Source organism: Rhinolophus ferrumequinum, chromosome 18 (assembly GCF_004115265.2).
Source record: "Rhinolophus ferrumequinum isolate MPI-CBG mRhiFer1 chromosome 18, mRhiFer1_v1.p, whole genome shotgun sequence".
In the NCBI taxonomy this organism is placed as follows: Eukaryota; Metazoa; Chordata; class Mammalia; order Chiroptera; family Rhinolophidae; genus Rhinolophus; species Rhinolophus ferrumequinum.
The window spans coordinates 58952827-58966696 of NC_046301.1; the positions used below are offsets into that span (position 1 = coordinate 58952827).

Here is a 13870-nt window from a genome sequence, read left to right on the forward strand (position 1 = left end):
GAAAAATCACGACCCTGCCTACACCTTGATTTGGGACTTCTAGCCTCAACTGTGAGAGAATGAACTGTTTTATAAGTCACCCAGCCTATGGCACTTTGTTATGGCAGCCCTGGGAAACTGATACAGAAAGAAATTTGGGAAGAGAAAAACCTTAACTTTTTCCACATGCACATATTGAAAAATTTTTGTAGAGGTACATTTTTTCATTTATGTAAATATAATACATTGGATATTAGCATACAATAGGAATTCATTATCTGGATATGAATGAATATCCCAGTGGCCTCATAATAGGCATAAAATTGGGCTATTCTATCAGAAACAAAGGAGGGGGACAACTCCAAGACTAGCTGTATCGCCTGGTGCTCATTATTTTCACTAGTAAACCACCAAGAACAAAAGGGCCAGATAGCATTATTTTTGGCTTTGTAAACTGGAAGGTCTCTGTCATGAATACTCACTCTGCAGAGTGATTGGTGATTACCAAGAAAGCCGTCTCAGATGATATGCCATTGCATATTGCAATATGCAAACAAATGGGCGCTGATGTGTTTCAATAAAGCTTTACTTACCAAACAGGTGGTGGGCCAGATTTGGTCCTGGGGCTGAAGTTTGCAACCTCTAACCAAGAGTATGAGACTCTTGCATCTACTGTGATTCACTCATTCAATTACTCCAATAATTTTTATGGAGCTAAGCTTAGGCTATGCCAGACACGGGGGTAGGCAGTAGGGAGTCCCAGATGAAGCCCGAGACGCCTAGAATGTGAGCACCCGGCAGGCAAGCATGTTTGCGTTGTTGTAGACTGAACTGTATCCCTTCCCAACTTCACATACCGGGGGTGCCAAAAACAACGTACACAAGTGGACACTTTGGTCATCATCGCTCAAGCAGTAGTTTGCGGTCATCAGAAGTGTCTACAGGGCCGGCCTGGTGGCTCTGGTGGTTGGAGCACCGTGCTCCTAACATGGAGGTCACCGGTTCAAGTCCCACATGGGCCAGTGACCTGCACCCTCTACAGCTAAGATTGTGATCTGGGCTGCTGTGAGCTGCCATATGCTGCCATGAGTTGCCACCGGCAGCCATCAGGAGCGCAAGGCTCATAATACCAGCATGGGCCAGGGAGCTGTATCCTACACAACTAGACTGAGAAACAACGGCTTGAACCGGAGGGGTGGGGGAGGCAGAAGGGAAGGGGAAAAAAAAGTGTCTAAAAGCTTATGGTAACTACTTTGAGCACTTCTTGTAATTACAGAAGTCAAACACGACTTGTATTCATCTTTTGTTATTGGTATATATTGAGTATCACAGTTTTGATAGTTTTTTTTTCCTTTCTTAAAATGTGTATATATTTTTTTGACACCCTCTGTATTAAAGCCCTACCCTCCAATGTGACTGTATTTGGAGACGGGGCCTTTAGGGAGGCAATTAAGGTTAAATGAGGTCATAGGGTTGGGGCCCTAATCAGATGGGATTGGTATCCTTAAAAGAGGAGACCACAGAATTCTCTCTTTCCACGTGTCCAGAGAAAATGCCATGTGAGGACACAATGAGAAGACGGCCATTTACCTGCCAACTCCTTGATCTTGGACTTCCAGCCTCCAGAACTGTGAAAATAAATGTCTGATGTTTAAGCCCACCAGTATGTGGTATGTTGTCACGGCGGCCCAAGCCTACTAAAACACCCTCTGTGTTCACCATTGCCCAGTGCCCAGTACAGGGCCTGGCACACAGCAAGTGCTCAATAAATACTCCCGCATTCCAGTGAAGGAGAGGACAAACAACATGTAAGGTGGTTTCACATAGTGACACGAAGTTATGAACATAAAACAGGAAACGATGCAATTCTGCCTGGAAGATCAGAGCAGAATTCTCAAAGAGAGCTGAGGAGGGGTCAGCCCTGCTTTGGGTCTCTGTGACATTAGTCCTCTAGGGATGGCGTCCTGTGTAGTTTGAGAATATGAAGTGTGGGGGCCGCAAATCCCCAAGGCTGTACCAAACTCCAGGGCCGCCGGCCCACGACACTCACTCATCATATTTCACGTGATAAATGACGTCCTCTTCCAGGGTCGAGCAAGAGGTCGAACTGCAGGGTTCGTCCTGGGATGGTGCCTTCCTTGTCACCCTGACAACCTGCGCCTCAAACCAGGCTCCCATGTTCGTGTCCCGAGCGTCCACGTACTCATTGACCTGCAAGGAAAAAGAAAACTCTCTCATCCAGCCCAGGGAAGGAACTCTGATCAGCAGCACTGACAAGGACCTGTTTTGGTTCTTGGTACCGGATGCTTCAGGCCTGGGACGCAAACCCAAATGCATGCAGTGGGCTTTCTCATGCAGTGGGGTGTCTCAGGCACTGTGGCCATTTGGGGCCTGGTCACTCTCTGTGAGGGCCGTCCTGGACACTGTGGGGTATTGAGCAGCACCTCTGGCCCCGCCCACTGGCTCATGTCAGCAGCACCCCCAGTCGTGACAACCTCAGGGGTGCCCAGATGTTGCCAGTGTCCTATAGGGGCAGGATCACCCTTGCTGTGCCGCCCAAGGAGGCCAGAACTGCCCATTTTTCAAGAGAAGTTGGGAATCCAGATCATTTCGTGAAATTTCATCATCTTAGAAGGTGGTAGCAAATTCAGAACTTTTACAGCCATTGCAGAGGCCACAGAGAGAAGACATCTGCAGGCCCAGACCAGGGATTCTGCTCAGGGAGCAGGAAGAAATCTGGAGTAGTGTTACGTTCCTGACCAAAAAACCTCAGGAGCTTCAGGTTTTCACGGCAGGACTAGGAGTGCCCAGCCATAGTGATGGAGGGGAGCTGGCTGGCCCACATGAGCTTGTGGCTGCAGGGCGGGGGTGATGGGGCATGGGCCTGGAGAGTGTTCCCTGGGGGTGCAGAGACTAGCCTGATGGGGAGTACCCCCAACCCTTCTGCAGGAGCCTCACCTTGTACAGGCCGAGCTCTGTCTCGTCCCATACATCCTCATCCGCTAAACCCGCCTTCCCATCCGTCTCCACGGCCGCCTCGCCGCTGTTGGAGGACTTGTCTGACTCGCTCTGGCCCAGGCAGCAGCCGGAATCTGTGTCAGAAAGCTCAGAGTCCCGCTCCTTGCTGCTGCTGGCGGGAAGTACAAGGCTTTGCCGGACCAGAAGCTGGATGGTGTCATTAAGGCGAACGTCATAGTCAAAGAGGGTGTGGCCATCCTCCATCTGCAGAGACACAAGACAGAGGTCACTTACCCGCCACACATTTAGTGTGTGTCTGCTGAGCGCCGGGCAGCGGGAACACACCCGAGCAAAGGACCTAATCTGCTCTCGGATTATGGGACAATAAAACCTGCCCACTGCTGGGGTGGCCAGATGGCTCAATCGGTTAGAGCGCGAGCTCTGAACAGGGTTGCTGGTTCAATTCCCACATGGGCCAGTGAGCTGCGCCCTCCACAACTAGACTGAAGACAACGAGTTGCCGCTGAGCTTCCGGAGGGGCAGCCAGATGGCTCAGTTGGTTAGAGCACGTGCTCTTAACAACAAGGTTGACAGTTTGGTTCAATTCCCACATGGCAGCGTGGGCTGTGCCCCCTGCAACTAAAGACTGAAAAACGGCAACTGGACTTGGAGCTGAGCTGCACCCTCCACAACTAGACTGAAGGACAATGACTTGACTTGGAGGTGACAGGTTCTGGAAAAACACACTGTTCCCCAATATTCCCCAATTAAAAAAAAAATTAGAACACCTGTCCACCTGCTGATACCCCATCTGCAGGGTCCCTAAACCCTCTCAAATGAGGACTCCTGGTGTCATACAGTGAATGTCCCCATGAGTACACAGCATAATCCTGTGCCCCTGTGCTATGGACACACACTGGGTGACAGAGATTTTAATACTTTATATGTTTTTCAACTTTTATTGTAGTAAACATGCATCACTGCCTTTATCACCGGTTCTCAATCAAGTGTGATCCTGCTCCCAGGGGACATTGGTGTGCGATGTCTGGGGACATCTGTGGTTGTCACAACAGGGTGGAGGGTGACGGGGGGGGTGCTCCTGGCATCGAGTTGGTAGGGCCAGATATGCCGCAAAAACCCCCATAGTGCCCAGGACAGCCTCCCACAGACAATGACCCGGCCCTCATGTCAGCTGTGCTGAGGTGGGAGACCTGGTCTACGTGAACCCAAGGAGACATACCCCCAAATCCACCAGTCTCCCTTGGAAGGCTCCAGCTCAAACAGCCCATTCAGGGCAGCTGCTCTGACCCATTAACTCCACCCCTCTATTAACCCCTTTATGCTAATTCTGCCCACACTATTCGCCTGCTAACAGGACCCCATGGCCAGCACAGCTCAGCCATCTGTACCCCTGGGTGTGACTCAGCAGGTGTGTGCAAGGGAGTTTTGTCTTCTGAGTCGCATCCCAGTGGCACAAAAGGACAAGGAGTGACCTTTTATTAGAAATTGTCACATGGCACTCCAACACCCAATTAGGACCTGCCAGTGCATCTTGTTCTATCCAAATGCCCCTAAGGCAGGCCTGCCCCCAACCCTAGGCACTGTGATCTTGGGGCCAATCACTCTCTGTGGGGCCGTCCTGGGCACTGTGGGGTACTAAGCAGCATCCCTGGCCCCACTCCCTTGATGCCAGCAGCACCCCCACTTATGACAACCACAAATGTCCCCAGATGCCCAGTGTCCTCTGCAAGCAGACAACCTGGTTCAGAAGTAGTGCCCTAAAGAAAACGGAAAAGAAAGGGAATCATACACAAAAGATTAACTTTGCCTCCTTCCCAATTTTCACCAAAAGCTGGCGGGTTCAAAGGGCTGGTTGCCATTAATATGCACACAGCCCTGGGGGTCACAGTGGCGGCAGGTTCCAGAGTCCAAGGTGATCCTTCACTCCAGTGGTTATTCTTCTTTCTTCATCACAAACCTGAGAATCTGACGGATAAGGACCCCTCTCTCCCAGATAAATGCATCTCAACACATCAATACTTGCCTATAGCTGCAAAGGCTGCCAGGGCCCCTCTAAAGCGCCCCGGATGTCCAAGGCACACTCTACCTGCTCACCCAGCATGAAGTGAGCCTCTGATATGCCTGGCACTGCCCAGGTACCACGGGTAGCCAGGGAATGAGACTAGCGCCAGCCCTCCAACACAGGCCAACACAGGACAGCCATGACACCAGGTAGAGTTGACACAGATGAGAAGAAACAAGTCAACCTGTGCACCCCTGTTCACAGTAACTTCAGGGTAGAAACAACCCAACTGTCCATTGATGGTCCATTCAGACAATGGAATATTACTCAGCCATGAAAAGGAGGCGGCACGACACTTGCCACGCCGTGGATGGACTTTCAACACACAGTGCTCAGTGAGAGAAGCCAGACCCAAAAAGCCACACAGTGTAATTCCAGCAATATGAAATGTCTACAACAGGCAAATCCAGAGACAGGAACGTGGGTTAGCGGTTGCCAGGGGTTGGGGGAGGAAGATGGAGAATAGGGGAGTGATAGCTAAAAGGTGCAGGGTTTTCTTTGGAGGTGATGAAAAGTCCTAAAATTGACTGTGGTGATGGTCGCAAACTTCTAGGAATATAGAGAATACTGAATATGTGACGTATACATGTGAAGAAAAAAAAAGAGAGAAGATAGTCTGAAAAGGTTACATATGATCCCAAATACAGACGGTCCCCAACTTACAAGGGTTCAACTTACAAGTTTTCAACCTTGCATTGGTGTGACAGCGATACAAATTCAGTAGGAACTGTATTTCGAATCTGGAATTTGGATCTTTTCCAGGGCTAGCGATAGGCAGTACGATACTCTCCTGTGACGCCGGGTGGCAGCAATGAGACGATGGTGGCCAGCTGGAGGTTAATGTAAGTGAGCACGTTTACGGAAGGCCGGGCTACCTGTGATGTTCGGTAGTGTATTGGATGCGTTTTCCACCTACGGTATTTTCAGCTTACGATGATGGGTTTATCGGGACATAACCCATCATCATCAAGGAACATCTGTATATGACTCTAAAAAAGGCAAAACTATGGAGACAGTGAAAGGATCAGTGGTTGCTCAGAGGTGGTAGCACAGAGGACTTTAGGGCAGTGAAACCACTCTGTACGATATAATATTGGATATATGTCCTTATACATTTGTCCAAACCCATGGAATTTATGATACCAACAGTGACTTCCTAATGTCAATTATGGACCTCGGTTGATGATGATGTGTCAGTGCAGATTCCTCAGTTGTCACAAATGCACCGCTCTGGTGCCTGATGTCAACAGTGGGGAGGCTGTGCCTATGGAGGAGGGGCAGATGGGAAATCTCAGAACCAGTCTCTTCATTTTGCTGAGAAACTAAAATTGCTCTGAAAGATAAAGTTTGTTAATTAAAAAAGAAAGTTGGAGAGACAAGTGTCCCCAGTATAACTGACAGGGAAACCAGCAGAGGACAAGCCAAACAGCACTAAAAAGGACAGAGGACAAACAAGATGCTCGCATCCCAGGGCCCAGCAGGTCCATGGTTAGGCACACACCCCCTCATTTGAGGGCGGGTCATTCTCTGTGGGGCATTGAGCAGCATCCCTGGCCTCTACCCACATACAATGATAGGAGCACCCCCAGTCATGACCACCACAGATGTCCCTAGACATGGCCTAGTGTCTCTTGGAGGGGAAGAGTAACCCCACAGTGAGACCCAGTGAGCTAGAGACCCTCACATGTGTGCCAGAGGGACACGGACCCCAGTGTCCCTACTATGCTCACAGCAGCGTTATTTATAAGCAAAACTGGCTGACTCATACAAAGGAGTATGACACAACTGCATGCGACAGTGAAACGCAGCAGAGTAGAAGGGTCTCCCACACACATCAAGGGAAACAAGGACTTCAGAGGATGGGACATAAACCCAGCCACCTGGACAACAGAGAGGCAGGGACAAGGCTAAGCCAGGAGGGAGCACACAGTCAGACTTCTGTTTCACCAAGAGCAGCGGACAGATGCCATGCTAGAGAGGAGAGAGGCCAAGGTGGGAGGCAGAGCTAAGAGATGAGATAGAATGTTCCAGAATGGTCAGCGCCTGGGGTTACACAGTGGGAGGGAAAGGGTCACGTGGAGGCCGAGGCAGGAGGAATCCTGGTTTGGCTTCAGCACACACACTGATCCTCTCATGGTATTTTACTGACGCCTCCCAACACTTGAGCCCCTCGCTGGGCCTGACGAGGGCCCTTGCATCCTTGACTGGTCAGGAAGCCAGGCTGACAGAAGCATACTGACTTGCTCAGGACCGCACTCCATGGAAGCAGCGATGTGCCTCCCAGTGCCAGGGGAGGGACAGAGGCACAAACACGGCAGGTCGTGGGCGGGAAAGGGGACACTCGGGCTGGGCCAGAGCTCCACCTTCAGGACATAATTCACAAGCTGGTCTGGCTGCTTCCAAAGGCCCCTTCTGGAAAGTTCCAGAAGGGCACTAAAGTCAGTAGGAAGAAGTGTGCACGACTGTTTTATGGCGAGGTATGTGTGTATCCCTCCCCCACCCCTTCCCCAAAGCTATGTAGAAACATTCAGGAACCATGGGGGAAGAGAGGCTGGGCCCAGGCCTGCCTCACGCCAATGCGTCCACGTGATGTGATGGCACAATCTAAGTGTGTGGGTTCATTATCGAGATCCTAAAATGCCAACTGAGGCTAACAGCATTAATAAAAGTTATAAAAGCTGAATGACAAGTGAGCTGTACCTTACATTAGCGATTCTCATGTTAAAAGTAAACCTGGTGTTAAAATTCTACATAACCAAAATTTCCAGTGAAAATCTGTTAACTTGCCTGTTGTAAAATATGTACTTGTCCCTAGATCTGTTTGCATACAGGCTACACACAGCAGGGTCTGCCTAGACACCAATCGTATAAATTCAGAGTAGTGCTCAGTGCTTGGCAAATTCAGGTTTTGCTTTTTGGAACTTTCTGGGATTTTTCTCCCTGGATATTTTTGATCCACGGTTGACTGAATCCATGGATACGAAACCCGTGGATACAGAGGACTCACTACATGTGGCTTTGGGCAGTCAACCCTGTAGTGCCGATTCAGGTCTGAAGGCAGAACTGCCCACCATATTTAAATTATGTCTCTCTTTTAATCCAAGTATGCTTCCTGGACATTTGAAATTTTGAGCCACGAGCATCATGTAAAACTAATCACATACATGATTTAATTACTAAACACCCGGTTCCTTTTGGAAACTTGGATTACAAACTCGCCATGCTTACTGCGTCTGCCCACTGACTGCCCCGTGACCTTTTGGGGATACTTTTCAGGGTGCTGGGTGCTGCCCCAAAACACAAGAGGGTAGAAAATAAATGCTGCTGGGTTTCGCATGTGATGGCTCTCTAGTTGGCTTAGAGGTGGATGGGACACAAACCAGATTGCAGGATCTTAACGACGGTGGTGTGAGCCTTGTACCAAGATGGACCTACAGCTGAAGGAGAGAGAAGTGGGAAACCTCTCTGCCTCTCTTCCTGGGGATGCAGCCCTGGCCCCCCACCTTCCCATGTCAGCCTCCAGGCCTCTGCAGCAACCTGAGGTGCAGGCCAGACAGAGAGATGAGAGAGAAGAAGACGCAAAAAGCAGGGTCCCAGGTATGGCAGAGGGGACACAACTTCCCACTCAGGAAGCAGTGAGCAGAGGACAGCACTTCAAAGCCAAGCGTGACCCCTCCCTCCCATCCTAGCCCCTCATGCACATGGAGAGGGCGAATGGGGCTTGACAAGTGAACTATGCCCTTTGAACCCACGGGGACACAGCTGAGAATATGCGCTGGAGCAATATTTGGGGGCCATAGTCTCACCGGGGTGCAGAGGAGCCTAAGTGATGCAGGATGATGCCACCGTTCTTATGCCAAAGGAAATGTGCATGTATTCTCAGGCTGGAAATTTTCTTCACCTTCCAGTTTCCAGTATGGCAAAAAACGATGGATCTAAGCCACGTCATCAAAAGCTCTTTGGGGTCCTCAATCGCTTTGGAGGTTGGAAAGACTGAGACTAAACACTTTGAGCATCCCTGCTCTGGAAAAACTGCTTCAACGCACTGCCCTGGGGGACCTGTTCTAGCACATTCCACGACAGTGCTGTTCCGGACAGCAAAACCTGGCTGCACCAAACCAGAGGCTGGATCAAAGCACTGGGCGATTGGCACACTATGGCACACCTGACAGTTCTGGCCTGAACCTGTTTTTATAAATAAAACATATTGTGACTCCTACAGAAACATGCCCACTCATTTGCATACCATCTCTGGCTGCTTTCCTGCTCCAATGGTAGAGGTGAGAAGTCCCCAGAGACAAATATTTACTATCGGGCCTTTTACAGACAGGGTCTGCTGACCCCTGGCTTAGAAGGCGTGCCCTCCAGCTGGGAGTTCTTGGAGGTGGGGGAGGGGACCCTCCCTCAAGCAGCCTGAAGGACAGGTCCCTGCCAGGGAACTGTCTTCTTTGCTACCTGACCCTGTCCTTTAGGAAGATAAGGTGGCATTCAGGAAAGGCCAATACAGCAGGGATATTTGGTGGGGCACTGTGACCTTCAAAAGGCCATTCCGAGGACACCACTTCAACTGAGCTTTCAGACTGACCTGAACACAGCCTTTCAGCCCAACATGCCAATTTAGCTGTTTTCCTAAAGTAAATCATCTACAAAATTAGTAGTTAAGTCGGGGCATTTCTGTCCCCAAGGGGACACTTGGCAACGTCTGGGGACATCTGTGGTTGTCACGATGGGGGGTGCTCCTGGCAGTGAGTGAGAGGGACGAGGGATGCTGCTTAACACCCCACAGTGCCCAGGACGGCCCCCCACAGAGTGACCTGGCCACCCTGTGAGCGGTGGGGGGAAACCTGAGCTGATTTATTGCGTCTTTATTGTGAGCCAGGCATGGTGCTCATTCCTTCATGTCTATTACCTCACTCAGTTCTCACCATACCACAATGTGGTGTCCACAATTAGCCCTGTTTGAACAGTCATGCCCGGCCACTTAGCCAGGAGACTGGCGAAGATTATGTAAAGCGCAAAGCATTGTACCTGAACCTGTTAAAGGCTGTGCCACAAATGATAGCTATGGTTATTTTTACGGGCAGCCAAAAACAGGCACCAGATGCCTCTCCCCTTGCAGAAGCTGGGCCTGCAGCCCCGAAGTCCCTTCCCCCACACACTCCCTGCATTTCCGCCAATCAAGCAACATAACCGCCAACCCATTCAGCCTAAACAAGCCACCACGAAACCCTCCCATATCCTGAAAACTCAGCTATGTTCTGCTTTATGGTCTTAGTCAAACTCACTGCAGACCTTGGACTGCTGTGCCATATTTCTTTAAAAAGGGGACGGGGGGAAGGATTGTGTACACTCTCTAGAACATTCTAGAAAAACAACTCTTGCACCCACTGGAAATTGTACTTTCTTTCGCTATTAGTCTATCTGCAGACTGTACTTGCTTCAAGCTGCTGTTGTGTGCGCCTTCGTCCCCCACCCTCCTGTCACTGTCCACACCTCCTATCGGCCAGGCCAGTTCCGGACCAGGCAACCTTGGGGAAATTGCATCACGCTAGGAGGCCTGGCTTCCTTACCCAGAAGATAAAACAACCATGTGTCCCTTCACAAAGCTGCCGAGTGGGGCACTGGCAAGGAGCATGGGGAGCAGTTAGAGGTTACCTTCTGGTAAGAGTCCTGTATCTCATCACCAACAGCCTTAAGATTAAAGGCATGATGTATGCATCTAACTGACGGTGGTGTTGCTGTCATCATCACATTGTAACTCACACAGACGTTACCAGGACTTTTTGAAGGGGTCAAATGTTATGTGACGAATGGAGATAGGGGTTGATTATATGGGTGTAGACATTTGTCAGAACTCCAAACGGTTTGCCTAAGAAGTGTGTCTTGCTACATATAAATTTTACCTAAAAGAACAATAAGAACCACAAAAAGTGAATTCTAATTAATGACGGGCACACCGAATATTTAGGGGTGACGTAAACTAGTGTCTGCAGCTTCCTCTAAAATGCATCCCAAAATATAAAGACAGGTTGGTGGACGGATAGAGAGCTGGATGATAAAGCGACCACACAAAATGTCAGTGGCAAAATGTACGGGTAGGTGTTTGTGTTCATGTTCTTTCAGCTTTTCTGCACGTTTGAAATGTAAAAATTAAAATGCACAGTGCCTGGCACACATGAGGCATTCAAAATTATGAGCTCCCTTGAACTTGAGAGGACTAGATCCAACCTGCCTTTGAACTACGTCATGAACTGTTTGGAAGGCACATGCAGGAGGTTTTCAGAAACTCTGTGAAAGGACCTTCTGCTGAACAAATAGACTGAGTGGCAAATCAGAATCAGTGTGGATGCCACAAAAATGAGCCACCGTTGGAAGAGGCGGGAGAAAGAAAGCAGCCCAAGGGAGCTTCACTCACACCCCTGCCTTTTCTCAACAAGCACGCGACAGCACAAATCCCCAAGTTCGCAGTATCAGCTCCTCCTCCCCAGGCAGGGCGAGTTTCACCCAGTCTTAAGACGTTCAAGTCACGATATCTCTCATAGGGAGGAGGCAAAAGGTCTCCCAGAGCTCCACAAGCCGAAGAAATTAATCAGCACTTCTCATTTTGAGTAAGCACACAGGATCCTCCCAGCCCCCAAAATCGTGGCCCGGCGCAGAGCATTTATTTTTCAATCTAGACACCAGATGGCGGCAAGATCCTGTTCAAAACACGAAAACAAAGTCGGGCGCACACAGCCCAACTGAAGACTTTTAATCCAGTCCGATCTCTACGCTGTCGTCCCTACAGTCCATCCAACTCCAGCATGGTCCTACCAGCCGGAACCAACACTTTGTTGTACCATCTTCTCCCCCTCAGGGAAATCCCACTCACAGGACGGCCCATGTCCCACCACACCACCAAAGACACCGACAAAACTGGAAAACCCCCAAGTGCCACTGGAGAAAGCATCCAAATTATGGACAGCCGCTAAAGCAAGGGTGGCCATTTTAAATGCTACAAGGGGCTGGGGAGAGAGCGCAAAGAAAGGAAACAGAGGAGAAGGGCTTGCAGACCCCCCCCCCCCAAAAGCACCAGCAGCCCTGCCACCCAGAAAGCAGGCCCAGAATGGCGGAAATTCCTGATTTGCAAGCACTATCTCCAGCCTCTGAATAAGCTGATCCAAATTTCTAGAAAACAAATCCTGTGGGATCAAACACTAAATAGGTATAGGCTCAGGCCACTGGTGCTTCAAAGGACAACCGCGTCCCTCTGTCCGTCCTAGTGTTTGAATAATTATTCTAGGCTCTTCTCGAAATTCATCAGTCTTCCAGCAGCCACCTCCAACTTCTTTTCCTAGAGATTATTTTGAGGGAGGCATCAAAAACAGTAAAATAAAAAGGGAGTTTGAGAGCCCGAATGCTACAGATTCGAGTGCCAGCTGCCTGCCGGGTGTGTCAATCTGCGAGTTGAGCCTTTGTTCCTGGCTCAGGCATGAGTTTTCTGTGGAGAACATGAAGCGGGACAGGACGAGGGGGGAGAGTGTATATGCTGTGGCCGCCAAGGAGCAATGTCTGGAGGAGACAAGAACAAAGCTGCTGGGCGGGTGGGCAGCCTGCAGGGCAGGTTTACCTGCTTGCCCCTGTAGAAAAGCCTCTGCAGGCCTGGCTCCACCTGGAACAGCTCCTGGATCTTCTTCCTCAGCTCTTCCACCTTGGTCAACCTGGACAGTGAGTCCACGGTGTGGGCCACCTTCCCATCCATGGTGCGAACCTGGATCCACATGGTGCCTGCTGGTACTGAGAGGAGCAGAGGAATGGAACCCTCAGTCAGTTCTGCCACCATCACCACAAGACTGTGCCATACTCAGGACACCAGGAAACTCCCCAAACGCCCCCTTAGCGCCCTAGTCCCCATGGGTGGCCCAGGGTCCCGCAGAGCAAATTATGTAGTAACTAATGCATTAATAACTAGCACCGGTGGAGGACTGAGGAGACAGGAAATTAAGGGAAGGCAAACAGCATCTTGGACCACTCAGTCCAACCCACACTCCCCCTTTCAGAGGAAAAGACACATAAGTCCATAGGAAGAAGGACACAGCCAAATGGTGAGGGGCCGAGTTTGTTTGTTTGTTTGTTCGTTCGTTCGTTCATTCATTCATTCATTCATTCCCTAGATTAATACTGACGCCAAGAGGGAAACCCAAAAGTCCGGCGCAGATCGGAACTTCGGAAGTCCCTAGGAACTCCACTAAGTATGATGGAAGGGGAAGTACCCCACTTGAGACCTGCGAACCCCTGACCCTTCAGTTCCCGCGGCCCCCCGCAGCACCCCGCGCGCGTGCGCGACGCGCCCAACCCCGCGGTGGCCATGGCAACCATCTGGCCCGTCCCGGCCACCCCGTGTGCGCCCCGCGCGACTTACCTTGGCCCCTCCGGCAACCCCGCGTTCCCCGGACCCAGACCCACGACCCCGGAGCCCCTCTTCTCCTCCCGCCCGCCTCCGCGGGCCACGCCAGCGAGCCCACGCCCACCCCCTTCGCCGGGACGGGCCGAGGGGGCCCCTTGAGCCAAGTCCCGCCCCCTTCACTTGAGGCGCCTCGCTCATTGGCTCTGCCACGCCCGGTCGCCCCGCCCTGTTCGTTCCCCATTGGCCCAGACGCGCCCGGTGAACTAAGGGCGCGCGAAATCGGGCTCGGGCGCGACAATTGAATCGCGGGGCGCCCCGCGCGCAGGCGCGGAGCCTGACATCCTCCCCTGCGGTTCGCCGGGCCCTCCCCCACCCAGCCGGCGCGACCCCCGCGGGGCTCCGGGAATGTTCCGCAAGCCGTGCCGGAGTCAGGAGTTCCGGGGGTACTTCCCAGGGCCGTCCGG

The 13870-nt window shown here is 51.1% G+C and overlaps 1 protein-coding gene across 5 annotated transcripts in view; it reads right to left on the reverse strand.

Moving 5' to 3' along the window:
• The window catches only part of UHRF1 (ubiquitin like with PHD and ring finger domains 1), a 39551-nt gene that overhangs the window by 20509 nt on the left and 5172 nt on the right, over window positions 1–13870 (reverse strand). For 4 of the 5 annotated variants that reach the window (XM_033134817.1, XM_033134815.1, XM_033134816.1 and 1 more), the window contains exons 2-4: window positions 12630–12796; window positions 2938–3201; window positions 2030–2190 (exon numbers count right to left, since the gene is read on the reverse strand). In XM_033134817.1, coding sequence (XP_032990708.1) covers window positions 2030–2190; window positions 2938–3201; window positions 12630–12782 — 578 coding nt within the window. In that variant the 5' untranslated portion in view covers window positions 12783–12796. Of the gene's footprint in view, window positions 1–2029; window positions 2191–2937; window positions 3202–12629; window positions 12797–13421; window positions 13535–13870 lie in introns of those variants that run through there. The other variant, XM_033134818.1, reaches the window with a different exon arrangement.